Source organism: Cordyceps javanica, chromosome 7, assembly GCF_051103115.1.
Source record: "Cordyceps javanica chromosome 7, complete sequence".
NCBI lineage: Eukaryota > Fungi > Ascomycota > Sordariomycetes > Hypocreales > Cordycipitaceae > Cordyceps > Cordyceps javanica.
In genome coordinates this window covers 2,145,656-2,171,432 of record NC_139301.1, presented here as the reverse complement: position 1 = coordinate 2,171,432, position 25,777 = coordinate 2,145,656, and the positions used below count along the sequence as shown (strand labels likewise).

Below are 25,777 nucleotides of genomic sequence, written 5' to 3'. Positions count from 1 at the left end.
GAAGGGTCAGATAAGCGGGCATTTGGCGAGCGAGAAGGCCAGCATAGCGAAAATTGAGGCGGCGGCGGGTGCTAGCAGGCTGGGCAAGACAGGTAAGTTGGCTGGCAGGCTGGCTGCTAGCTGAGCAACCGGGCTGACGGACAAGACAGAACACCTTACTGGGTATTGCGCTGTCAGTCTACCAGTAAGTACTGGTAGGTAAGTTAGGTACCTGCCTAAGGTAGCAGGCAGGTTGGTAGGGTACCTAGGTAGGTAGGTACCTCTCTGGCTTGCCATTGCGCCAGCACAGCGCATAAGTAACAGTGGCCTTTTAGCATAAGTAAGCAGCACCAGCACCAGCACCAGCCACGCGACCCCATTGGCCAGCTATCTCGTCTCCCCTTCCAGTTTTGTGGGCCAGCCACGGATTCACTCGCTCAGCGCTCTTTCAGTGGCGGCTTCGATCCCGCATCCCACTGTAATCATCTGCGGCCAAAGGCCTAAACGGGTCAAGATCCCTCTACCAGCGCCCACCACCATACGCTCGCTGTAGAACCCCCTGGCCCTGGCCTCTCCGGGCACCACAGGCTTCCGAGCCATCCGAGCCTAGTTATCTCCGTCCTGAAGAAATACACTCGCAAAGTAAGAAAATCAATGGCGGGAAAAAAAATACACGCAAAATCAAGCATTTGACCCCACTGCCTTTGGTGGGATTCCAGACTCGGCATGGGTAAAATTACGGGCGCGGTGAATGCTCTTGATTTGTCTGTCTGTCCATTGTCGAGAACTTGTTTGTCCAGTGGCCCCCCATGCGTCTCTCCCTCTTATTACCAGTTGTGGTACTTGAATACTAATAGTAACCACTCGGTACTTACTAAGTTACTCAGTATTCCCTTGTGCTCCCTGCAACCAATAAGCTCTGCCGTTGTTGCCAGATGGCTTTGATATCATGATTATGCACATCACCCCTTGATTTTCCTTTCTCTTCTTCTCCCTCATTCTTCCTGTTCCTCCTCCCATCCTACTTACAGAGCACTGGTCAGGACTCCTCTTCCTCCTCTTTGGTCCGGCCCTTCCATCCAGCACCACTCCAGATGAACGCAGTCCCATAACTACCCAGTAGTTATTCATCGTGACCCCCGCGGACCCTCCGGCCCAAAAAAAAATGACCCTGGAAATTCATTACCAAGCAAATATAAAGCCAGCCCTTGGCAGCCAGGGCAAAAAAAAAATCAACAGCAACCAGCCCCTGAGCCTATGCAGCGCAGCGCCGCGCCGCCGCCGCCGCCGCCCCCCTCTGCGGACCTTCCTCAGCGGGGGGGTTGTCAACGTCCACAAAGTACCTCGTCGCCTTGTGAACTAGTCCCCGGTACCTGCTCTCCCCTAAGTAGTTTCCTTCTTTTTTTTTTCTGGCTTGCAAATAAAATGACGGCCGACCGGCAGCCTCGGGCACGACGGGCACGACGGGCAGCTACAGGAATCCGAACCCCAAAAAAAATTAAAACTTCGGGCTCAAATACGATGTTTTCCCATGGCGGCTGACTAGGACCTTGACCGGTTGACCGGGGCTGATTCGTCTCTGCAGATCGCAGCTTGAACGTTTTCTGTTTCTATTTCTTTTCCTCTTTTGTCTTGAGAGCTCTTTTGACCCATCATCTCTACTCGCAGGCCATGACCTGCGCGCACGCAGTGACGACATCGCGCATCCCTCTGTCTATTCGTACGGGTCCTGCCCGGCCATCTTGCTGCACCCGATCCCATCTCCAAATTCCAGGGGCTGCTGCTTGATCATTGGGGGCTCTGTCCTTTTTTTTTGGTCCTTTTCTACTATTATAGCCTCGCCCTTGGGCCCCCGGGAATCCACACTGCCACTAGTTAACTCTCAGCACGGAGTGCAAGCCGCAATGAATGAGCCCGTATGGTCGCATCAAATCTCACCAAGCACCCAGTTGTCTGTAGAGAAAAATGTTCTACTAAAGCGCCATTGATAACAGGACCAGTCAGTACTTGCCTTTTCGTCATCTTTCCATTTAGCCCCAAGTCTGTTCAATCCCAACAGCCAGCCAGCTTCCCAATTACCTAGCACTACTCAGTAGCTCGACACGCGGATCGGCGACCCTTCGGCGGGCCCTTTACCCGGCGCGCCTCAAGGGCCCCCTTACCGCTCTTGCGAATGAAAAGAAAGGCCCGGATGGCCTGAAGACGGTCCCGTAGCTTTCTGTCGCCAGGCCATCCTCGTTCCTCCCTGCTGGGCTGAGACATTGTTGGCATGGTGTCGCTGGTCATCTCATTCTTCGTCGTGCCGCAAGGCGCTTTTGAAAAGAAGCAGCCAGCGTCTTGAGAAGGAAAAAAAAAAAAAAAAAAAAAGACTCCCATTGATTCAGCTATATATTCTTTTGACACCCGAGATGTCGCATCGGTCATCCCTGCCTTGAACTGTTCATAAATGTCCATATCTGAAGACGCTGTAGACACGAGGCCTCATTACCCGCAGCTCCCTCGGATTCACTGCAGGCTCGGACTCGCCCACGACCACCCCCCCCCCAAAAACGCTCGCGCTCGCTCCCCTGCGCGTCCGATAATTTTCTTTGACGGTCTATTTAGTACTCGCCTCCCCGACATCGCCACCTGTGGCGGCGCAGATCGTGGTCGGGTCCTCTCCCCCTGTCTTTGTTGACACCCATCACCATCCCATCAATCCTCGTCCATTGCTTTTTCGGCTTCGACTGCGATTGATGGCATGTTTGTTGTCTAATTTCAAATAGCACCCGGGCAGGTTCGCGACTCGCTCGCCAGCAACGCAAAGCACGCTGCTTTGCTGCGCCCTCCTGCAAGCCACCGTGACCCCAGACCCGGCCGAGGAGTTATTGACCTGCATGAATGCAAGCAAATGGGCTTCTCCATTGTTGCTCTATGCTTCTGCGGGCCTCCTCCCTCGGCAAGGAGCCTCCAAATCCTGCCATGTAGCATAAGTACTGCAGGACCCGCGTACTGGTCGCCTCGCTCAGCTCTGTGTCCACTCTACCGGACCCTGAGACAAGCCCAGACGTCCCTAGCATTCCGAGCTTAAATATTCACGACGTGGATGACGGCAGCTTTGTGTTTCTCGCCAAGAGACCTTTTGCAGTTCGGTTCCCCTCGCGCTGCCAGCTCCTGGCCTTGCGCTCTCGGTCAAACTGTGACATGGCTCATTACGAACCTCGTCCTTGCGCATTTTACGCGTTTGTAATCCGCAAGACTGTCGCAGTGCCAGCTTGGCGCCGCCGTTTTAAGCTCTGGCCCACCGTGCTCCGTAGTGCATTTCTTTGACGTAGTGGCACCAGCCAGATTTGATATTTGTCCCGCATGATCGAGACTCTGCCGGTTGTGCGTCGTTGTGGGAGGAGGTTCGTTCTTCTCGACCTCTGAGCTCTCGTATTGGATGGCTCCGGAGTGGTTGTGTATGGAAAGCATGGTCTCGATGCATGTAACCGGCGATACTAGGTACCGCTCCCCATGTTGAGCAGGCTGACAAACGCGTGCTGACAACAATCACCCTGCTCCATCTTTGATGCCTGTTCAGGGATAAGGCTGGCCACACGGCGACCTTCGAGACGAGAGCCAAACCGTGAGGGAAGGAGACGGAAAGCGGAAAAGAATCACAAGCCTGTTCCGCCATCATGTTGGTTTCCTCATGCCCATCAAATCAACAGAAGGCTATACAGGGTAGGATCGTGTAGCAGCAACCTCACCTCGAAGTTAGTGGGGCCAGATCTGCCTGTGGACCAACCACTTGACGCGGTGCCGTCAACGTCTTAAAGCCTACGCGACTGTACATCAACTTTGCACATAATACCCGTATAATACATCAAATACCAGTCACCTCACCAAACGACTTTAATCAACCAAGCAAGACAAGGCATAACATATGAACTACCAAACCTCGTAAATCCGTCAACTGGGGTAAAAAAAACACACAGATACGAGCTTCTGTCCTACCCCACCACAACAGCCACTCATGGCTTCATCGCCACTTTGCCGGCCGCGGACGCCTCCCAACAACCGTGCCCGGGAGATTGCCGCCTCCGACGAGGAGGACAGCGACGGCAGCTCAACCGACAACTCACTCGCGGACCTCTCCGTGCTGCTGGGCGGCGGGGGCGGCGGCGCGCGCCCACAGCCCCCCGTGCGAGCCGCCGACCATCTGCTCACCACGCCGCAAGCTAAGCGACGAGCCGCGACCACCGGCCGGCACCAACTCCACCGGTCGCCGCTCGCCATCATCCCGCGGCACCGGTTCGACCTCAAGGCACTTGCCAAGGACGCGCAGCGCGACACGGCTCTGCAGGCGAGCTCGCAGCGCGCACGGGAGCCGGTACGGGACCTGTTGTCCACGCCAAGCGGCGGCGGCGGCGGCGATGGTGGTGGTGGTGGCGCTGCAACCTCGGCCTCGTATGGTGTGCTGACGGGCATCGTCAACGGCGAAATGGGAGCCAAGGATGCACACAAGGTCATGCGCGCGGTACAGAGGGCTGACCCGGGCCACCAGGAGCTGCGATACTGCTTCTTCCGGACCGCCGCCGCCGCCGCCGCCGCCGACGACGACGACGGCCATCCTGACGGCGCCGGCGGCGCGCTTTCTTCGAGACCGCCGCCGGAAGCTAAGAAGAGTCCCTGGAGCCTCCTCACCGAGGGAAACCGGCGAGTGCGCGAGCAGAACCTCATATCCGGCGTCCTGTTCAACGTGGTGGGCTGCCAGGACGGCATGCCCGAGGCCGTCTTCCTCTGGGTTCTTGAGGAGATTTGCACAGCCCAGTCGGCCGTGACGCGCACGGAGCTCTGCAACCTAATCGCTCTGTGTCCCGATCAGATCCAGACGCTGCTCACACCGGATGTGATGAAATCAACGTGGGAGCGCATAGGCGCCAAAGATGTGTGCCTGGAGCGTGGACCAATCAGCGTCTCCAAGGTGGGTGAAGATGTGTACAAAGGCCGCAACTGGGCGTCGCTTCTCGCTATACTGTCGCTTCTCAAAGATATATCGCAGGATCTGCCGCTGGAAACGCAAAAGTATGCGCTGCAACTACTACTTCGAATGGCCATGGACAGGCTCATCATCTCCAACGTCGACATTGGCAACCAGTTTGAAGAGACGTTCAAAAATCTCATCGAAACCATCCCACCCGAAGAATGGAACTCGTTTGTAAGTCCCATACCGTGTTGCTCAGCAGCGCACGCCGCATCACCTTTCCTCCCACCCACACCACACCCGTTAACCCCGCCGACAGTGCCATGACACCTGCGCGCTGCTGCAGGGCAACTTTGCCTCTCAGTGCATCCGCGTCAACGCGCTGCTCTGCCTGCCGACGAGCTCGCTGCGCGCCCACGACCTGCGCCGGCGCCTCGCCGCCACCTTTCTCTTCCAGGACGCCTCGCTGGCGCGCCGGGCGCCGGAGGAGGTCGTCACGCTGCAGGCCGTCATCGACCGCCTCGCGCAGCCCGACTTCCAGGTCGGCCCGCGCACCGAGTTCGCCGAGCTGCGCGCCTCCGTGCTGATCCTCGACATGGCCGTCGACGACGGCTCCGTGCTGGCCTTGCCGCCCGCCGACGGCGGCGGCGGCGGCGGCAGCAGCAGCAGCGACGCCGAGGAGCAGTTCAACCAGAGCGTGGACGAGCTCGCCGCCCGGCTCCACGATATTTGGCGCCGCACCAACGATGCCGGCATGAAGCTCGCCCGCACCGAGGCTAAGTCGGTCGTCGAGTGGGTGCAGAAGCGCGTAACACACACGGTCCGCACCCGTCGCAGGCGCGCCCGCAGCATCTTCGACCTGCCCGGCCAGGAGCGCCAGAAGCAACAGAAGAGGGACCTGCCCAGGCAGCAGGAGTTTATGAAAAGCTTCTTGCGCAAGAAGCCGCCGTCGCCGGCGCCGACGGGGGGGCAGGGACCAGGGACCGAGGTGGCGCCGCAGCCAGAGACAGAATCGGAATCGGAGCCAGAGCCGATTGTGCTGGATTCAATTGTAGTTCGAGGTCGATAGCGTCGCCTGCTACCGTTTCTCTAGCAACCAAACACGACCAATGCGGCGTGTAGAAAATTACAAGATACCCAAGTTTACAATGACAACGCATCACCAGTGTAGGAGAACCAGACTTGTAGGAATGTTTATGATACAACCTCTAAGCTACATATAAAAAAAAGAGTTAATTAAAAAAACCAGGCCAAAAGACAACAATGCTGACGTTGAGAAACACGAGCAACGTGAAATGTGTGCGCCGCTCCTCTCTTGGCCCAGCCCAAGCCCACTTCACTACCGGGATCTGGGAGGGGGACCAACAACCACGCATTCTCTAGGAGTACCATCTATTTCCAACACGAGGGTGTGGGTGCGGGCTTAGTCGTAGAACTTGCGGTTCTCATTCTTCCCAAACAGGGACTCGCGAACGGCGGGGGCGGCCGCGTCTTCGAGCAGCTTGAGGCGGGTTTCAAAGGTGTTGTCAATCTCAATCTTGCCCTTGGAGCCGACAATGATGACACCACCAGCACTGCAACACAAGACTGTTAGCAAAAAAGAAAAAGCCATGGCGCGAGCCTGCACCTACCTGGCGTCTGGTACGGTATTCTCCTCATCGAGGGTCACCTTGACTTCCTTGCCCAGCTCCTTCTTATACGTCTTGGCAGCCTCGTCCAGGGCCTTCTTGATCACGTCGGCGTCCTTCTTGCGGCCGCGGACCTGGACGTCGGCCTCGTTCATCGTGTACAGGCCCTCGAGGACGAGAGCCGCCAGCACCTTTTGGTACTTGGACTTGTCCTTGGTGCCGGCGGACAGCTGCTGGCGCGTGGTCTCGTATATGCTGTCCAGCAGCTCCTGGCGGGCGCCGAGCACCTTGAGGCGGGTCTTGTTGGCGACGGTCGAGCGCGTGATCTGCTGCGACATGGTGGCCTGCTTGAACTTCTTCTCGTACGTGGCGTCGATCGAGTCCGTCTCTTGGCGGACCAGCTTGGACTTTTCTATCTCAAACTCCTCGTTGGCCTTGATCTCAATCTCGCGCGCCTTTTCCATGGCTTCCTGCTTGATAAAGGCCGTCATCTTGCGGAGCTCATTGTCGACCTGTCATTGGGGGAGGGGGAGCGTTTGAACGTGTTAGCTGCACGAGTCTTCTTGGCATATGTAGAGAGAGAGCGGGCCGGCCAACGCCGGCCGGGGGAGGAGTATGAGGATGGGAAGAGACGGGCAATGCTATCGGCATCCCGCGCCTTGCTGGGGTGGAGGGAAAGGATCATGGCGCACCTGCTGGTCGGACAATGCGTGTTGCGACATGCTGGCGATTGTGTATGTGCTGCGGGTTGCCAAAGGGAAGGAGTCGGGATGGAGGGCGTGAGGTCGAAGAGCGAAGCCGTTGTAGTCGATGAATCGCCGCGGTGCGAGTATGAAGCCGGTTGCTGTCGTCAGTAGGTGGTGGAGGGTGGGTGGAGTTGTCCCAACCAGAAGCTTGTCCCGCTGGCGGCCTACTTGGGCGGCGGGCGATTGCAGCGGGCTCACTAGCCACAGTTGCTTCGCTACAATGGGGAGAGCTCCTGCGGCGGTTTTTATTAGCGGCCAGTGGAGGCCGTTGGCCGCGACAAACAGCCTGAAGCTGCCCGTACAATGACGTCCGTCAGGTGATGTCAGGTGACGGCACCAGCCACACTCTGTCCAAGCAACGCAAAGTGGCGCTTTGACAGTCCCCGACGGGTCATGCTGTAATTGAAGTGCGACGCAATGCCCGCCTGCATTCCCCATGCCACTCTGTACCCATGTCCACCGCATCAGGTGCACAAGCCCATCTTTATTACTCCCTTTAACCGTTAGATCTTCTTGTTGGCCTCCCTCCTACGGATCGATTGCTTTGTCCTTTACTCGACACTCTATATCGTACTACTCAACCGCCGACACCCGACAAGTGCCACCCTCTCCGCCAGGCACATCCGAAACGGCGGTGGTCCCAGAGACGCCTTCTCCAAGACCAAGCAAGACCCTTCTGCATCTACCCCGGGAATACCGCAGCGCCTCTCATGCGGTGATACTGATCACGAACCTATATACATATCCGTTGCCCAATGTTGGATCTCCCTCAATAGCGCAATGGAGCCGTTCGGCGGCATCTCCCCCGGCGGGAGCATTGCTGTACGTATTAGCGCCCGGGCGGTCTTGCCTCTCCTCTTCTCCCCCCGCGGACGGACGTGCTAATGCGAGGAACCGCAGCTAGGGATCATTGTCGGTCTCATGTCGACGAGCGTGCAGAGCCTGGGACTGACGCTGCAGCGCAAATCGCATATCCTCGAGGACGAAAAGGGGCCGCACGACGTCCGCCGCCCGCCCTACCGGCGGCGGCGCTGGCAGGTCGGCATGGGCATGTTCATCGTCGCCAACATTCTCGGCAGCTCGGTCCAGATCTCGACGCTTCCCTTGCCGGTGCTCTCGACGCTGCAGGCCGCGGGCCTCGTCTTCAACTCCATCTGCGCGACTCTCATCCTCAGCGAGCCCTTTACGCGCTGGTCGCTCGCCGGCACCTCACTCGTCACCACCGGCGCCATCCTCATCGCCGTGTTCGGCGCCATACCGTCGCCGGCCCATAATTTGGAAGAGCTGCTGGTCCTCATGGCGCGCAGGCCCTTTGTCGTGTGGATGATCCTACAGGCGCTGTTTGTGGTTGCGCTCGCGGTGGCTACCGATGTGACGAGCAGAGTATCCAGCATCTCCCACAGCTCCCGCTTCCGCCTCATACAGGGCATCTCGTATGGTGTGATTAGCGGCGATCTGTCAGCGCACGCACTGCTTTTTGCCAAGTCGGCCGTCGAGCTGGTCATCAAGACTGTCGCCGGCAAAAACCAGTTTATTTACTGGCAGGCTTGGGCTATCGTCCTGGCACTCGTCTCGCTGGCTCTGTGCCAGCTTTACTATCTGCACCGGGGCCTCAAACTCGTGTCAACGTCGGTTTTATATCCCCTCGTGTTTTGCGTCTACAACATTATTGCTATTTTGGACGGCCTAATATATTTTAACCAAACAAGCTTTATTTCACCGCTGCGGGCCTGTATCATCAGTCTGGGTACGGTGATCCTGCTGAGCGGCGTTCTCGCCCTCTCGTGGCGCCTCAGTGACGAGCAGCATGCTCCTGGCGTGGGTCAGTCTACGTTGGCACCCGGTCTGGGCATGGTGGAAGATACGGAGGGCGAGGAGGAGTCGCTCCTCAGCGGAGAGGCTGCTGTCGAATCCGAGGAGGTGTTCCCATCCTATAGCACGTTTGAATCGACAGCCATGACGCCGACCAAAAAGACGTTCCGGTGGGCAGAGGACGCCGAAATCTGGGGCGAGCTGGAAGACCAAGAGCACCCCAACTCGCCGGCCAGCCGTCAGCGGGCAAACACAATGCCGGGCCTGACCGAGTCGACAAGTCTCCTGCCCGGCGTACGCAGAGCCGTGAGCGGTGCGACGACGATTGCGGAAGAAGGCAGCGCGCAGTCGGAGACTTTTACGCGGCGATTGCCGCGGCGGCGGCGCAAGAGCACCGGCTTTCCCGGGCTCGTTGCTCGGCGCAACCTTAAACAGCGGGATTCATTCATAGCTGACTCGGTCAGCAGCATACTGTCCTTTTCGTGGTGGAAAACCAACGACAGGAGGGGCTCTACACACAGCGCGCCGCCAGCTGAAACGGCCACGCAACGGCGGACCAACCCGCCAACGGGACGAAACGACTCACCAGTATGATCAGCGACTTTGATCTCCTTTACTCTTTTGTTTTTTTCAATAAGAAGCATACGGCGTTGTACAGGCGTATACAGCCGTCGTTGACGCTCTCCTGATGCGCCCTGATAGCTCCCAGCTACTGGAGGCCTGGAGGCGCCTGATAGAAGCCGAGCACCGAGCTCAACCAAGCCTACCTACCTACCCTTACCTATTGCAGTATCCCTCGGGCCATCTTTTTTGTCTACCTCGAAACCCTTTACGTACAATTAGATAATATGAATTACAAGCACAATGTTTTGCTGGAGACTGTTGTAAAATGAGAGTGTTTTATTTCTGCGCTAGTGGAAATGAAAGTGTACCTATAATGCATGAAGGGTGAAGCCAGTCCTGAGGGGACGGTTGAGACTTGAGCTGTGGGTATCCTGACCGGCCTAGAATTGCTGATAGCCACCTTTTTGGTCGATGTGGCGGTAACGCTCGCGCTCTTTGCGGACCTTGAGAAGCGCGGCGATGGAGAGGATGAAGATGGCATCGACGCCTGGGGGTTGTCAGCGGTTGTTCTGTTTTCTTGTCCTTGTTGTTTTTGTTCCTTCTTTCTTTCTTTTCGTGAAAAAACAAAGAAAAAAAATCCATCTACAGTGAGACGGAAAAGTATGAGAAAACGTACCAACCATGCCAAAGAGGGCAGTAAAGATGACGTCGAGAGCAATGTTGGCAAAGCTGGAGATTGACGTTGCGCAGCCGCGCAGGAGAGCGGCGGCGGCGGGGCTCGGACACGTGGAATCGGTGATGAAGGCGGGCGTGGAGGCGTTGACGTAGCCACAGCATCCAAACTAAATGTACAGATTAGTTTTGTGGCTTTTCTTTTTCCTTCTTTCCTTCTTTCTTTTTCTTTTTCTTCTTCTTACCGAGGTCTGAATCGCCGACTGGACCGACGGCTCCTGCTCCAGGTAGGTCGGGTAGAAGGACTCCTTGACGCGCAGGGTCATGACCCAGAGGACGACGCCGAGGCAGAGGGTGAAGAGGGCGGAAAAGGCGATGACGTAGCCGCTAAACTTGAGGACGGAGCGGCCCTTGGAGGCGAGGCCGACGAGGGTGAAGACAAAGGTGCCGAGGATGAAGGCGGCGTTGGCGATGCCGGCGTCGAGGGGGAACTCGCGGTAGAGCAGGTGGCGGACGGCCTCGCGGCCGTCGGCGGGCTCGCCGCCGAGCATGCCCTTGACGACGAGGCAGAAGCCGAGCTCGAGGGCGCCGGTGGCCAGGAACAGCACGTTGATGGCGAGCGTCGCGAGGAGGACCTTGTCGGGCATCGCGGGCGGGAGGCCACGGACGGGGCGGCGAGGGGAGCGTTTTCTGCACAACCGGTTCGATTCGAATAGCCTTGGATTGCGATTTTCCAAGAATAAGAATAAAGCGAAAATGGGGTTCGACCCTCAAGGTGTAAAAAAAAAGCTGGATAATTCGGTTCGGAGGCTGTCTCGTTGTGCAAATGTCTGTCTGTTTTTTTGGATTTTCGGTTTTCGTTGACGACCAGCGTCCAAGTGAAGCGCAAGATGAATGAATGTGTAAAAAAAGATGCAAAAATTAGATTAAAAAAAGAGAGAGAAACTGAAAGAAACAACCACACAGAAAGGGAAGAAAAAGAAGAGGGATCTACAAAAAGAATGTGCTTCAGAAGAGAATAAAGGAACGCGATTGAATGTATGATGATCGGAGAGAGGGAAAACGCCGGCCGACCACGAGGCGCAGCAGCATCATCCACTACTTTCAGAGAGTTCCCATATGAAAAGGGGAAAGTCTACTATTGAGAAGGGGAGAATTATTAAAAAAAAAAAGATTGAGTCTGAAATGAAATGAATAGGGCCCTCTTCCCTCCCCCCTCTTCTCTCCGTTTTTGGTCTACTATGCTACACGTTTCCTGCCGAGTCTCAAGGGATGAGATGACATATAATCATGGCCCTAATATAGAAAAAAAAAATGGGTTATAGGCCGATTAGCACCGTCAAAGGAGATTGAACCGGTAGGGCGAATCGGAGCGTGGGTTGCGTGGGCAGCGGATGGCGCGTAGGCCGTGTGAGGTTGCGTTTCAGGACCCTCGTGGTGAGGCACGAGAGGCCTCGGGACCGACCAATCATGAGGCGGGGGGGAGAGCGGTTGTTGGTTTTGTGTAGAGTGGTCTGATTTTTTTCTCTTTTTTAAAATTTTTTTTGCCCTTGAAGATGGGAGAGGGTTTGCTACTTTTGTTTATCAAATAGAAAAAAAAAAAGAAAAAAAGAAGACTGATAAGATGGAGTTTTGGGGGTGCCCGTTTTGAAGGGCGGCCGGGCGTAGGACGGATTGGGATATGCCAAGCAAGTACAAAAAGGGCAGCGTAGATGAGGACCGGCCTGACTTGTGTGCGTGTGTACGTCTGCGTGCGTCTTTGTTTGAGGTTCAATCATGTGAGGATGGCAAGTCAAGTTCATCAATGTAGGGAATCTAAGATAGATGGTATGAGAAAAAGCGAGTTACGCAGGGCAGACCTGCCCATTGCTTGCACACTCTATTGGAAAGTACATGCATTTTGGTTACTATAGACATCGACATGCTGATACATTTCTTCACTTGACGCTTTAATCTATTCCTTTATCAACCAATACAGAAATACAAGGAGAAAAAAAAAACCCTCCTTGGAAACAACCCGTAGCTTCAGATCTTGGTTCCAGACAACATGCACCTTGCGCAGACGGGCATCTCGTCGCAGATGGGCTTACGTAGCCCGCGGCACGCGAATGATGCGAGGATCTCTACCTAATGTAGATGCGACGTTGCATTATTATTATTTTTTTTTCCCTTTCCCTCTCTTGCCGATTTCTCATGCCTCGACATTTTTGCCCCCCCTTCATAACGCCAGAATGGGGCAAGTAAAAAAAGACGACGACACAGGGCGTGTATCAGTTCTTGTCGACGGACCGCCCATGTGTTGCAAGTTTCGCGGCAAGCTGGCCCGCCTGCCGGTGAGTGGGCACCGGGAAATAGGTTAAAGAAGGAAAAAAAGAAAAAAAAGTAAATAAATAAAATAAAGCCGGGGCTTGTCGTCTTCGTCTCTCTTCACAGGTTTTTTACAAAGCAGATGTGAGGATATATGGATACATGCGCATGTTATTTCCGACAACCCCTGGACCTTGATGACAGCCCCCGAGCTTTCTTCTTCTTGCACTCCTTCGTCTCCTCCGCCGCCTCCTCCTCCACTCACTCTTGTCTCGCCTCTCAACATCATTCGATAAACGGCCTCTCACACGTTTATTGAAACTCTTGCTGATATCAATCAGCCCCCCTCTCTCCCCTCCCCTTCAAAACAGAACACATTCGCCGTGATGGCAAGTCTGTTTTGCTTTGACGATTTGTAGCAAAAATTTGTATAAAAACTAGAGTGTTTCCACCAAGAAGAAGAAAGAAAAAAGTATGATTACAGTGAGAGAGGGGGTTAGGAGCAGATTGGTCCCAAACCCAAACAACTTCAGGTCTATGGCTGTAATCGTGTCCATGATGGCGTGCTGGTGGGTTATACCGGTACTTTAAAACCAAGAGTACGCGAGCACATATTTACACGCACACACACACACACACACACACACACACACACACACACACAAAGTCCGGATAGAATTTTAGAGTCTCGGACGTTTCTAGCCCATGTACAGGCTCCCTCCCTGTCCAAGCTGGGACTGGCCGCGCCGTCGTGGAGGGCCAGGGTACGGTCCTGTATGATGATCGCAACGAGGTGTCTGGCTACACGAAAGCACGGAACCATGAACAACAAAAACGGTCGCGTGTTTTACAGAGTTGACGAGGAACCTTGAATGAAGAAGGAAACAAATAGGCCGACGGTGGTGGTGGTGGTGTTGGTGGCAGGCCATCCAAGAACAGAACAGTAGGGAAGAGAGTGCGTGTAGTCTACTTCGTTCTTGTCAAGGCACTGAGTGATTTGATGGCCGCACTGATGGTCTACTTTTTTTTTTATTACCTAAAGTGCCGACGTGGACACCAATGGTTCCCAAAGGCTGGGATGATGTCAAACTTGGTGATGCGTCGAGATGGGAGCGAGGGGGGGGGGCACCCGCCAATCAGATCCCAAATGCCCTTCTCTACTTGCGACTTGGGGAATTACCAGCCACTGCAGCCCAAGCATAAGAGAAAAAGGGAAGAAAAAAAAAGAGAAAAGGGTTGAAGTTTGTCGGCATGGTCGATTTGCAAGCCCTATGAATCATGATGGTTGTATTGAGCGCGCCATTGCCAGTGTACTAAACGAGTACATCCCAATTTTTTTTCTCCTTCTTCTTTCATTCTCGAGGCAACGGGTAATGTAGTGTGAGTTACTCTTTGTCTGAATCGAGTCGATAAAAAGGGAAAAAAAAGGAGAACGACTCCAAGCCCAGATCGAAAAGGGAGATGGATGGTGAAACAATAATGGCCACGATCCGAGTGCTCTATACAGCGCACAATGTAGCCAGTGTCTGCGGGTTTACTGTTGCGTTTTGATGAAAAGAGCTCGACTTCTACGAATACCCGAATCAATCAAAAAACAAACGAAACGAAACAAAATTAACGTGACTTATTCCGCGAGGGGAGAAAAAAAAAAGGAAAAAAGAAATCGCAAGTCGACATTTCACGCCGTTCAACGTCGACGACCTGCTGAACATGCCATGCTGCCCGCGAGCTCACCCTGTTAGCTTTGGCACGTGACTTAAAGCCAAACTGACAAGAAGAGCCATCCATGTTCAAGTAAGCAGCCCTCCCTTGCCAATTTCCGAATGCAGACTGATTTTTTAAAGCGCGAAAAAAAAAAACCGGGAGGCTATCCAAGAAGGAAAAAAGAAAAGAAAAAAAAGAGAAAAAAAAGAACAGTGACCGAGATACAGAAAATCGAGATACAACAGACGGACACAGCTGAGTGAGAAGAGAGTGAAGGGGAGGGGGAGGAAGAGGGGGAGAGAGAGAGGGCCAGCAAGAGTTCTAGGGGGCGGCAAAGCCAGTCAGACAAGATACTCAGTACTGAGTAGACACGCACGCACGCAGCCAGGCAGGGCAGGGCAGGGCAAAGGGGGGGGAGGGAAAGGGCAGAATAGAAATTTTGGCCGCACTGTGCACGAAATCACAACAGCAATGAGAGAAAAAAGTGAAAAAAGTGCAAATAAATAAATAAATACATAAATACATGGATAGAAAAAAAGAATTGACAAAAAAAAAAAAAGAGGACCCGACGAAAGCGCAGTATGCACGTAACGGGGACCGCGTTTGCCCCGCCCCTGCCCGCTCTCGTTCCATTCCAGCCCCAGCCCAGCCCAGCCCAGCCGTTTGTTGGTGTTTGCTCTTTTGGCCGTCGCAGATCCCCTTTGCCTTTCCTTGCCCTCCCCATGCCCCCCCCTAGCCTCTTTTTCTCTCTCACTCTCCCTCTCGCTCTCTCTCTCGCTCTCCCCACACACCGGAAAAGTTGTCCGGTAAACAGTTTGGTACTTGGTAGTGAATGAATCTAGTACGGATTAGGCGGGTAAGTATCTGTAGGTAGTACCTATACTGAGAGGGGGGGTTTGAAGAATTACTACAGCTGGGCCTTCCTCTCTCTCTCTCTCTCTCTCTCTCTCTCTCCTCTTTTTCACCCATTGAATTCTTCTTGCCAAGAAAAAAAAGGCAAAAGGAAGAGAGACCAAAAAATGCCATGGCTGCTGAATAGGTACCGACAGAGTCTGTCCCGCGAGCCGTCTGTACTTACAGAGTATACTGAGTATGAGTGCCAGTGTGTACTGATACATGTGTGGGTGTGGGTGTGGGTCAGCCCGACACCATCATCACCGTCACCATCATCACCACCACTACCATTACCACCACCACCACCATCACTACCAGGCAACCAGGTACCCCATCCTCGATACCGGCAAGGCAAGTACTTACTGGTAAGTCATCCGTACAAAGTTCAAGGTGCTTGTTCTGTACACCCTCCACCTTTGCCGGAGAAAAACCTCATCAGACAATACATCCGCTTGTTGCCGTGCGTCTGCAAACCCTCTCTGTTCCTTGCCTATACAGATTGCTCCCCTGTCCATTCCAAGGTAGGATAGGTTGGTGTTCCAACGTATATACCTACTTATTTACCACTTACTTGCCTATCCGTACTTATTTCCCTACTAATGTTACTACTTATTCCACCTACTCATGCCTACATGCCATATGACCGTCAGTAGCTGGTAACAAAGCTGACTGACCTACTCCCAAGTTCCAACTCAGCAGCCGACAGTTGCTTGCCCAGTGCACAGAGAATCCTCCCGCGCAGCCCTCACACCAACCCTGTCTGTCGATGCATCCAACACACCAATCTTTCCCAGTGCAAAATTCCCCGGCTCGCGTCCAACTCGTCGTCTGCCCCCTAGTAATAATAATAAATCATCCTCTCACCCTCTGACCCTCTCATCCTCTCACCCTCCCTCGTATACCTTTGCCAACGCGTCCCCGCTCGCGCCGCCGCGTCCCAAACTCCCCCTGCAAGCGTTGAGGAGTCATTCCCACTCACCCCGGCGGCTGAAGCCCCATGTCTGCTCTCGGCCACATAGCCAAGCAACCAAGCTTCCGACTGTACGCCTGAGACTTCTGCTTCCAGCTTGCCAGCGTCTGCCCCCAGCCTGGCGCCAGACAACTTCTTGGACCATGCTCAAATTACAGCCCGTTCTCTTGCGACTTCTCCTTTCGGAATTCTTCTCGTAGCCCTGCCAGGCTGCCTTGAAGTCTGGTCTTGTCCAAAAAGAAAAAAAAGTCAAATGCTCAAGCGACATTTCAAGTTGCAACATTATTGAGTAGCCCGCCACCAAACTACCCTCGTAGGGAGCCGTTGGTGGCGCGCACCTCGCTCGACTTGGCAGTCGACTAGAAGCCGCCAGACAACCCGATAGACCTACTCCGTAAAACTCCAGACTCTAGATCCTGCCTAGGGACGGACGGCTGAGCACAAACCCACTTCATATCTTCACATACCTCATACCTGTTGCCAGTCCGCCTCCCCCTCAACCCCTCTCAGCAACGGCCCAGTTGCCCAGTTCACCCAACCTGACAGCCCGTACTCAGTAGCCATGACCATTGTCACTCACTGCCACTGCCATTGCCCCATTGACTTCATGCCTGCCTCGTACCAGTCAGTCTCTTGCCTCCCATCACAATCTTCGACCTGCAATTTCGACTCCTGCTTCAAATGCACCCGCCCCTCCTAGCCCTGTCGCTACTTACCAAGTATTCCTAGGACAATAGAACCCAATCATCTGCTCGCCTCGTTTCCTCCCTGCGCCACTCCCTCTCTCTCCCTGGTCCCCCGGCCATGCCCCAGCTGCCCAGTATCGACACCCTCATGTCGCCGCCAGTGACACGAGCCACCACCTAGTTTGGATCCCGTCTTACTGGTACCATGCTCCGGAAAGAAACCGCCCAGCAAAAGCCAGTGACCCTGGACTTGGATCCTCTGCTCAGTACCCGTAATCTGCACAGATTATTCTGTACCCATCCATGTGCGTGCAAGACATGTACTCATGTACGGGTACCGGTGGCCTGCTATTGCTAACCAGATGCCATTTGGCCGCGTTCTGGAACCTGCCAGGCCTGGACGCCTGCTATCCTGCCATTCGTGAGCCCTGCGAACAAGCTCCGCTGTCATCTTAACACCTCCTCCCATTAGCTCACTCATTCACTTGGCTGCCGACGAACCACCGCCCCAAGCCCAAAACGCTCATTCCCTGCTGTATCCACCACGCTGAGCTGCACCAGTACCAGTGCTTGATGCCATCCTTGCTTCATGTCTGCGCCCTTTGACCATGTGCCGTGTGCTGCGTGCATTGCCAACGTCAATCATCGATAGTTAATAATTAATACCTTGTATCGTGTTGCAGAGAAATGAGCCCAGTCTTGCCCCCCGAAGGTCCCGTTCTTCCTATCAGCAGCTTTCCGGCTTCCACGGCGCCAACATCAAGTCGCGACGCGGCCTTACTCGGTTGTGAGAGGGCCACTCACTTAATCACCGACAATCGAGATTTGCTGTCTTCGTCATCATGCCACCTGAACCTGGGTTGCTTGGCACTCTCTCCGTCTGACTATTCCCCATCCACTCAGCCTGATCTCCCCTGTGCGATCTCTCGTGCACGCACAGTTGCCATCAAACAACATGACACCCTCTTGCTTACACCCACCGCGCACCTGTGTCAAGTCAGGCATCGTTGGTCATGTTCGTGTTGCACCGGCCTTTCCGTCCTCGCCGTGCTGGCTAGGTACTTGTACAATGTACTCGTATACCGCATAACTCGTACAGTGCGGCGCTTCCGTCATAAAAGATTCAGCTCAGCTTCGTAGTTGCACACGCCCCCATACTCGCTAATACGGCTAACCTCATCGTGCCGGCCAGCCAAATGCCTGCTAATGTCTGATGTACGGAGTATCAGACTGACAACGACAGTTTTGAGTACCGTAGCTTCTGCGCCATGCTCCAAATCATGCGTGCCATGTAGCACTGCCGAGTCGCCTGCAGTACCCGTCGCCTCTCGCGGGTTTCGTGGCACTTCATCTAGCTATCCTGGGCCGGGCGGGCTATCTCGTCGCCCAATAATCATGTACCTGCGGTCCAAATGAAGGAATCAGCAGGCCGCTAGTGCTCAAAACCGTACAGTGCCAGAAATGGGCGGGTGTTCAGGCCCAAGAAAAAAAAAGGTTCCGCCACTCAGACAGGGCCGTGATGATCTTCCTGACAATCAAGCTCGCGCTCTGCCTGGGGTCCAGTCCACCCAGGCGGGCACGCGGGCGCTGCCTCCGCTTGGCAGTGGAGTGGCAGATGCTTGCTGGCTGACGATAGCGCGAACAGCTGCAGGTTGTTGGAGCCGTGGAAGTGGTCAACCGTGGACGTGGTTAATGGCCTGATGATCAACGCTAAACGCGGGTGTGAGACAGACCCTTCCTTCGCCACCAACTCTCGCGGCGTTTCCGGGTCAAGCACAAATGTGTTGACAGGTCATTGTTCATCGGCTGAGGCAGTCGTCAAAATTAGAACCCAGACATTGGCAGCCACAACGTGCTCGGTGTCCCTTCGAAAGGCTGCGCCCATGTCTCTGGTGTGCCACTTGGCTCTTGCTCTGCCATCATGGAGTTAGCCCAGCCTCAGCTGTGGAACCACCGTAGTGCTAGTGCAGCGACTGGGGCAGATTAGCACGGATTGCGGATGTGGTAATTGAAATGTCTCAATGCTTTTTAGCAGGCGGGTGGTTGCGTGCTATTGAGAGGTACGCGTTGTGGAAGACGTGTATGTACGCCTGTTTGAGCCTTGCTGTCGACGGCAGGAATGCGGCTTCATAGCGAGCCAAGAGTTTCGAGGAGGCATCTACATATGAGGAGAAGCAGAAGCTTCACTGTACAGATGAATGGTGAGAGGCGAGACGATGACATGCAGCGTTCCAGGCTGGAGCTGAGAACAGTACGTAGGGAGGACGAGACGTTGAAGACTGTTTGTTGCTGATGGGGGGTCGGGGAACAGGCTACTTTGAGCCAGAGGCGAGGCAGATTTGGAGGTACTGGTAACGATTACGGAGCTTGAAAATATGTGGTTCGGCGTAGATGCTCTGGTACGGAGTAATACATTGTGTGCCGCCAACAAGGCTGAGTCTGGGTGGTCGAGGCGACGGAGGCGGGAGGGTAAGTAGGGAGGACGCGAGGGTGGAATCCAGATTGCCAGTACTGATACAGAGAGGAGTACAGATTACCTAGGCAGATGATCCAGTTAGTAGGAGAAACGAAGGCAATTTGGACGCAGCAAACGTGTACGAGGGTGGGGAGGAGGAGCAGACGAATTGTTGCAGTAGTATTTGTGATGAGAAATCGTGCAGTAAAGATGTCTGCAAAGTGCAAAGCAGTGAGCGGGGGAGAGAGGCGACGAACGAGATGGTTTGTATTTGCTGGTGGTCGGCAGGTAGAAAATCTACTCTGTCCATGATGATGGATTCTCGAAGAGGTACTGATACTGGAGGAGAGGGCTGGTCGGCAGTCGGATGACAGCCGAGTGCCCAGTAACCCTTTTTGAGCAAGTTTGGGGGCGCAAGGCCAATAAGGTAAGTAGGTACCTATGGTAGCAGCTGGCAGGTAACTATCTACTACCTCCTCAGTACTTACTAAGGTACCCTGGGGAGTTTGCAGTGCAGATGATAGTTAGGCCGCCCAAGAACTCCGGACATGCCTGGAACCTGGCTGGCCAGCGGGCTGGCGGGCTGCAGTAGCGGTATCCACAGGTGGCATGGCGCACCCATGACCGCTAAGCTTAACCCTGGCTGTGGGCTCTTTGAGGCTCCAGCGGCGAGTCTACAGCGGAAGATGAGCGCAGAAAGAGGGTGGGCAGGATTGTGGGCAGGATGGTGGGCAGGAGGTGCAAGGTGGTGGGAGGTCCTGGAACAGCCGCTGAGCGAGCGCAACCACGCGCTGACGACGCACACTCTTGCTGCTGGGCTCAGCCTCGCACTGTGCGCACTGTGCGCACCGCAGGCCGATTCCACAGCGGAGCCCCCGCACAAGCGCCCCGACAAGTGCATCTGCATGCCACAGAGCACCACGCTACCGGCGGCGAATCAGAGCCATAACAAGTTATGCCATATAGGTAGGTACCTAGCGGCCTGCCCCCCCTCCCGTCCTAGCCTCCTGGCCTCCTCCACAACAGAGAGCATCGCCAACCACAGTCCACTACCGGCACAAGTACCTCAGACCTCATACCTTATACCTCATACCAGTAGGTACCTGCGTGCCGACCTGCAACCCTGCCACCTATCTAGTACCTCTAACTACCTTACTTACTTGCCTCTCCTGCCTCGTTCTCTGTACTCACAGTATTATCCTCAGCACAGCCCACATCTCACACCACGCTCGATACAGAAAGAGCTGCCCTCCCACCTGTTGTTGCCTGTGCCTGCCTGCCTGCTTGCCTGCCTGCCATCCGCATCAAAATTAACCCCCAACTTTTTTTTTTCCCAAACCAAACCTGGTTTGTTTCTCTGCGACACACGGGCTGCTCCCTCCTCCGCTCGACAGCCAGATCCAGTATAGATCCATCGGCACCACGCTCAAAGCAGCATCTCCACCACTTGTTGCCTTTTCCAGCAGATACATTTCAACGTGATACAACGGCTTCTTCATCCAATTCCGATTCTCGATTGCTGTATTTTATTTCCCCTGCCAGACCATCCCGCATACGTATCATCCCGCAGCCATGGCCGACATTACCGACCAGCACGACCAGACTTCCCCTCACGACATTGACGATGCAAACTCGGTCGGCAACGGCAGCGCTCCCTCCGAGTCTCGCGGCGTCAAGCGCCAGCGCCCGACGCCTGCCGACGATGACGATGATGATGACGAAAAGGGCGGCCGTGAGCGTCGCAAGATTGAGATAAAGTTCATCTCGGACAAGTCACGCCGCCACATTACCTTTTCCAAGCGCAAGGCGGGCATCATGAAAAAGGTCCGTCGCCACCACGCCGCTCCTCCCTCCTCTCCGCGTCACCACATCACCAACGACGCCGCTTGGTCGCCAAAGGCAAGAAAAAACCGTTGCTGGTTTTGCTTTTTGCGCCACTCGGCGTCACATCGACCCTCGACCCCCAGCATCCGTTGCCTCGACGCCTCCACCCCTTGCGCGCTCACCTGCTGACTCTGACCCTCTAGGCTTACGAGCTGTCTGTTTTGACCGGTACTCAAGTTCTCCTCCTCGTCGTCTCCGAGACTGGTCTCGTATATACCTTTACCACCCCCAAGCTCCAGCCTCTCGTCACCAAGGCTGAGGGCAAGAACCTCATCCAGGTACGCTCCGCAAACGCACTCGATTCCCCTCTGGTCGGCGCTCGCACGCCTGCGACTCGGTCAGGACGCGTCGACCCCGCGCGTCACACGACCACGACAGTCGGAACCGTCCAAGAAGACGTTGCTAACATGTTGTACCAGGCCTGCCTCAACGCTCCCGAACCCGCAGCTGGCGGCGAGAACGGCGTGGACGGCGGCGACGGCGGCGACTCGCCCGAGGAGTCTGGCTCCCACATCCCCCCTCCCAGCAGCCGCCCAGGCATGCCCCAGAACCCTCATATGCCCGGTAACTACATGCCCAACATGCCTCTCGAGGCCCAACAAGCCATGGCCTACCAAAATTACGTGCAGCGCAACCAGGGCTACACGGGCATGCCGCAGCAACCGGGCATGGCTCCCAGCAGCCACCACCAATCGTGAGACTGCCGCGATCCGGCACATATTTGGCTTGACAAGACTTGCCTGGAGAGAAATGGGCCAAGATTTTTTTAATGGCGGACACGGGTTATATTGTGCGGGCTATGGGTTATATTTTTTTCCTTATTTCTTTTGGCGTTGATGCAGTCTTGATGTGCTATTTTTGGTGATTTACTTGCTGGCCGCTGTTGCGGCCACATTCTCTTTCTTTTGTCGGGCATGGAAAGTGCCTTGAATGTGCAAGAAAAGAAAAGAAAAGCCATATGAGCAGCCACAAAAAAAAACAAGGACAACGGCATGGATTTGCTCTATGCCTCGACGCCACAGGCAACAGCCTAGACCAGAGGGCCGAGAGACGAGCTGGCGCCATGGCCGGGATGAGAACAGCTGTGTATAGTGAATGAAATGCATCACGATGAATTGTAGACTCGAGTGTGCATTGTAGTCGAGTTGGGTGCAGTGGCTTTTGATATGACGCTCAATGGGGTGTAGGATCAATTAAGGTTACCATCTTGGCATCAATCAATCGCGGATGCGCGACATGAGATGCCCTGATGCGACGTGCCTGCACGGGCAACCAGAAGGGGCAAGGTTGGTTCACGCCGATGCATCTTACTCGATTCGTCGACGTCTCAGACGATGAATGGGCGGGTGACCCTGCACGCGTGCGTGCGTTGCCAAGATTAGTTTAGATGGGAATGGGCAGAACAGGCAAGGGGCCAGAAAAAAAAGCAAAAGGGAAATTTCTTCTTTGGAAGAGAAAAGAGAGAGACGACAGAGGGGTTCGTTTGCCCAAATCAGGCAAACGTTTCCGCCGCCTTGTCCCGTCTTTTAACCAGATTGGGGAAGCGCGCCGCCCCGGATGTTCATGTCTGTAGGGCTGAGAGGAAGAAAAGGAAAAGAGGAGCAAGGAGAGGGTGGTGGTGGTGGTTGTGGTGGTGGTGGTGGTGGTGTAGAAGAGGAGATGGGTTGCAAAGGAGAGCAAGGTTGCTGCCTGCATTACGTTTGTGTGTGGGCGAGAATGGTGATGGTGATGACGATGATGATGATGATGATGGCGGAAATGGGACGCGGATGGGCAATGATGGGATTGGCCGGGAGTGGTGGTCTTTGTGAACTCTTGAAAAAGGTTTCAGCGCGAGTGGGAAATGGGAAAGAAGAGGAAAAAGAAAAGAAAAAGAATAGACTGCAGAGGAGGACATCATCAGATACGGCTGGCCTGCGAGGGTGAACAGGTTGGTTTCTCTGGCATCAAAAAAGTAAAAGCCCGTCTGGCTGGCTGCTGGGCCCAAGCAAGCAATGGCCTGGACAGAACCGACCCGCAAATGCAGGCCTCCTCCTCAAAGGCCGGCATGAGCCGATCGACAAAGCGACCATGTAAATAGAGGCTTGATCATGTGCTTGAGTCAATGAAAACTTCAGATGGTTCAATGCAAACAAAAGGTAAAACGTTGGGTCGGTTACTGAGTAGGTAGATAGTGAGGGCATTGATCACCCAGTCCATTTATTACTCGACGGGTTGAGGCGTACTGAGTAAGTCGTCTGTGGCTGGTGCTGTGGCTGGTGCTGTGGCGGTTTGCCGCTGGGTGCGGGTTAGCGCGAGCATGTTTGAGAAGGTTTTTTTGCGCAGGAAATCCGTAGTGTGACAGTCCTATGTACCGGTACTTTGGAAGTTTTGCTTATTGTGTTGGCATTGTCAGCGATGGTTGGGGGCATACTCGGGATAAATTTCCAAAAAAAAAAAGAAAAAGAAAAAGAAAAAGAAAAAAAAGAAAAGAGATGTAAAAAAGAAGAAAAAGGGGCAGGATGAAAAAAGTAAAGAATAAATAAACAAAAATCAAAGTTTAAAGCACACGGCAGTCAAGACAACACATGGAGTCTGCCTTCATCTTGATGTAAATGAAAAAAACGGTCGACGAGGCTGCAGGCAGTGGTGACAAGTCCTGTCCTTTGCTACATGATTGGCAAACTTAGGGATACAGGCAAACGACAGCTGCCCTCGAAATCACATTCGTGACCAAAATGAGCGTTCAATTTACTTACTTATTACTCTGTCGATAGCAAGACGCGCCGCCTGTATTCAACAATGACGGTATTCTGCATTAACCGCCATGTACCAGTACTTTTCCACTCCACCCCGCTCCACCAACAACCAAAGCACATCTTTTTCAGCTCCCTTAACAACCCCCCACCAAACCGCCGCCTGTACGTGTTAAGCAACTGGAAAGCCCGGCTCATCGCTTGCGGCTTCCCTTGGGGATCCGAGGGACGGGCTGCGACGCCGTGCAGACGGGAGGCGACGCCTACTTTTCCAAAGCCGCCAAGGTGGCCTGGAACCTGGGTCCCCTTTTGTTTTGCTCCTTCATCGACCCCCGGATAGACGTGTCACGAGAGAGAGAGAGAGCAAGATTAGAGCTGCAAGGGACGACGCCACCTTGTTCGAGAAGAGGACGGTATCTACAACATCCTGTTTCGACGGGCCTCCGAAACCTGCGCATCTTCTTGGCGACCAGTGCCACTGTCGAAAATTTTAAGCATATATTCCGGTTGAAACCTCCGAGTGTCGGGCCTCTGCGAGCTTCTCTTTGCGTAAATTCGCAAACTGCAACGGCTGCCCGCAAACATTGGCCTCGTTCTGTACAACTCTCCTCTCTCCCATCTACCTGCCTCGCACCCGCGGCCAAACGATCATGAACTTGACCCCCCGCCACAGCGGCCACATGGACATGGACATGGGCTCGTCGACCGACGCCAACTCTTCCTCGTCTGGCGGCAGCGGCCACGCGATGGGCTCCATGATGGCCATGGTCTTCCAGACGCAGACGGCGACGCCGCTGTACTCGGACGCGTGGACGCCGCGCAGCTCGGGCGCCTACGCGGGCACCTGCATCTTCCTCATCGCGCTGAGCGTCGCCCTCCGGCTGCTCGTCGCCCTGCGCGCCACGCAGGAGGCGCGCTGGCTGGACCGCGACGCCCGCCGCCGCTACGTCGCCGCCCGCGGGCGGGTGCCGCTCGCCGAGGCCGTCGCCCACGACCCGGACGCCAAGACGGCCGTGCTCTCGGCCAACGGCGTCGAGGAGACGGTCGTCGTCGTCGCGCGCAAGGAGGCCACCGCCGCCGTCCGGCCCTGGCGCTTCTCCGTCGACCCGCTACGCGCGCTGCTCGACACCACCATTGTCGGCGTGGGCTATCTGCTGTAAGTTTTTGATTGTTGAGTCGAGGGAAAGAGATTCGAAAAGAAGAGAGAGGGAAAAAAGAGCCTATAAGAAGTATCTATGGAAAAACGGACAAGCTAACGAATCGGTAGAATGTTGGCAGTCATGACGATGAATGTGGGCTACTTCATGTCGGTCCTCGGCGGCGTGTTTCTGGGCAGTCTAGCCGTTGGCCGGTACGGCGGCATGATGGATCATTGAGTGATTTTGTCGGAGGCGTGTTAGTTGAGTTTTCCCGTTGTGTTTTCGCGTGACAAGTTTGGGAACGGTTTGGGACGCACGACTGGGATGTTGTATTTCGGAAACCTGGGGCATGGCGCAGCGTTTTTTTTTTCTCTGTCTTTTCTTTTAGGATTTTATTTGAAATGAGATACATTATGATTGCAATGGTAAAAGCATCGCTGCATAATCGAGTGAGGGACGAAAGTGATGAAGTGGTAAATAATTATTGGTCATGAGCTGGCTGCGAGCGTGACTGCTAGCCGCGGCTACCGAGTGAAAGGCATCTCGAGATGTAGCAGGCGAGTTTTGATTTTATGCGTCCTTGTATCAGTCGACGACTGTGCAAGACTACAAGGAAGCCATGCTGTTTCCGCCAGGGTGACGTTGCATCACACA

General features: G+C 54.6%; 6 protein-coding genes across 6 annotated transcripts; 4 read left to right on the top strand and 2 right to left on the bottom strand.

Moving 5' to 3' along the window:
• Nucleotides 1–3,976: 3,976 nt before the first annotated feature.
• Nucleotides 3,977–5,996, top strand: V2A60_010144 (uncharacterized protein; the record flags this gene model as incomplete). The annotated part of the gene is made up of 2 exons (XM_083261405.1): nt 3,977–5,161; nt 5,247–5,996. The coding sequence occupies 2 exons, from the start codon at nt 3,977–3,979 to the stop codon at nt 5,994–5,996; spliced, it is 1,935 nt and encodes a 644-aa protein (XP_083117531.1).
• Nucleotides 5,997–6,350: 354 nt separating this feature from the next.
• V2A60_010143 (H(+)-transporting V1 sector ATPase subunit E) lies at nt 6,351–7,277 on the bottom strand (the record flags this gene model as incomplete). The annotated part of the gene is made up of 3 exons (XM_083261404.1): nt 6,351–6,501; nt 6,559–7,067; nt 7,248–7,277. The coding sequence occupies 3 exons, from the start codon at nt 7,275–7,277 to the stop codon at nt 6,351–6,353; spliced, it is 690 nt and encodes a 229-aa protein (XP_083117530.1).
• Nucleotides 7,278–8,081: 804 nt separating this feature from the next.
• Nucleotides 8,082–9,707, top strand: V2A60_010142 (uncharacterized protein; the record flags this gene model as incomplete). The annotated part of the gene is made up of 2 exons (XM_083261403.1): nt 8,082–8,123; nt 8,202–9,707. 2 exons carry the CDS (start codon nt 8,082–8,084, stop codon nt 9,705–9,707), a joined length of 1,548 nt encoding a protein of 515 aa, XP_083117529.1.
• Nucleotides 9,708–10,117: 410 nt separating this feature from the next.
• V2A60_010141 (uncharacterized protein) lies at nt 10,118–10,996 on the bottom strand (the record flags this gene model as incomplete). The annotated part of the gene is made up of 3 exons (XM_083261402.1): nt 10,118–10,224; nt 10,354–10,519; nt 10,595–10,996. The coding sequence occupies 3 exons, from the start codon at nt 10,994–10,996 to the stop codon at nt 10,118–10,120; spliced, it is 675 nt and encodes a 224-aa protein (XP_083117528.1).
• Nucleotides 10,997–20,937: 9,941 nt separating this feature from the next.
• On the top strand, nt 20,938–21,947 carry V2A60_010140 (MADS-box domain-containing protein; the record flags this gene model as incomplete). Its single annotated transcript, XM_083261401.1, has 2 exons — nt 20,938–21,189; nt 21,393–21,947. 2 exons carry the CDS (start codon nt 20,938–20,940, stop codon nt 21,945–21,947), a joined length of 807 nt encoding a protein of 268 aa, XP_083117527.1.
• A 2,687-nt stretch (nt 21,948–24,634) lies between these two features.
• On the top strand, nt 24,635–25,360 carry V2A60_010139 (Ctr copper transporter family-domain-containing protein; the record flags this gene model as incomplete). The annotated part of the gene is made up of 2 exons (XM_083261400.1): nt 24,635–25,140; nt 25,252–25,360. 2 exons carry the CDS (start codon nt 24,635–24,637, stop codon nt 25,358–25,360), a joined length of 615 nt encoding a protein of 204 aa, XP_083117526.1.
• Between the last annotated feature and the right edge of the window lie 417 nt (nt 25,361–25,777).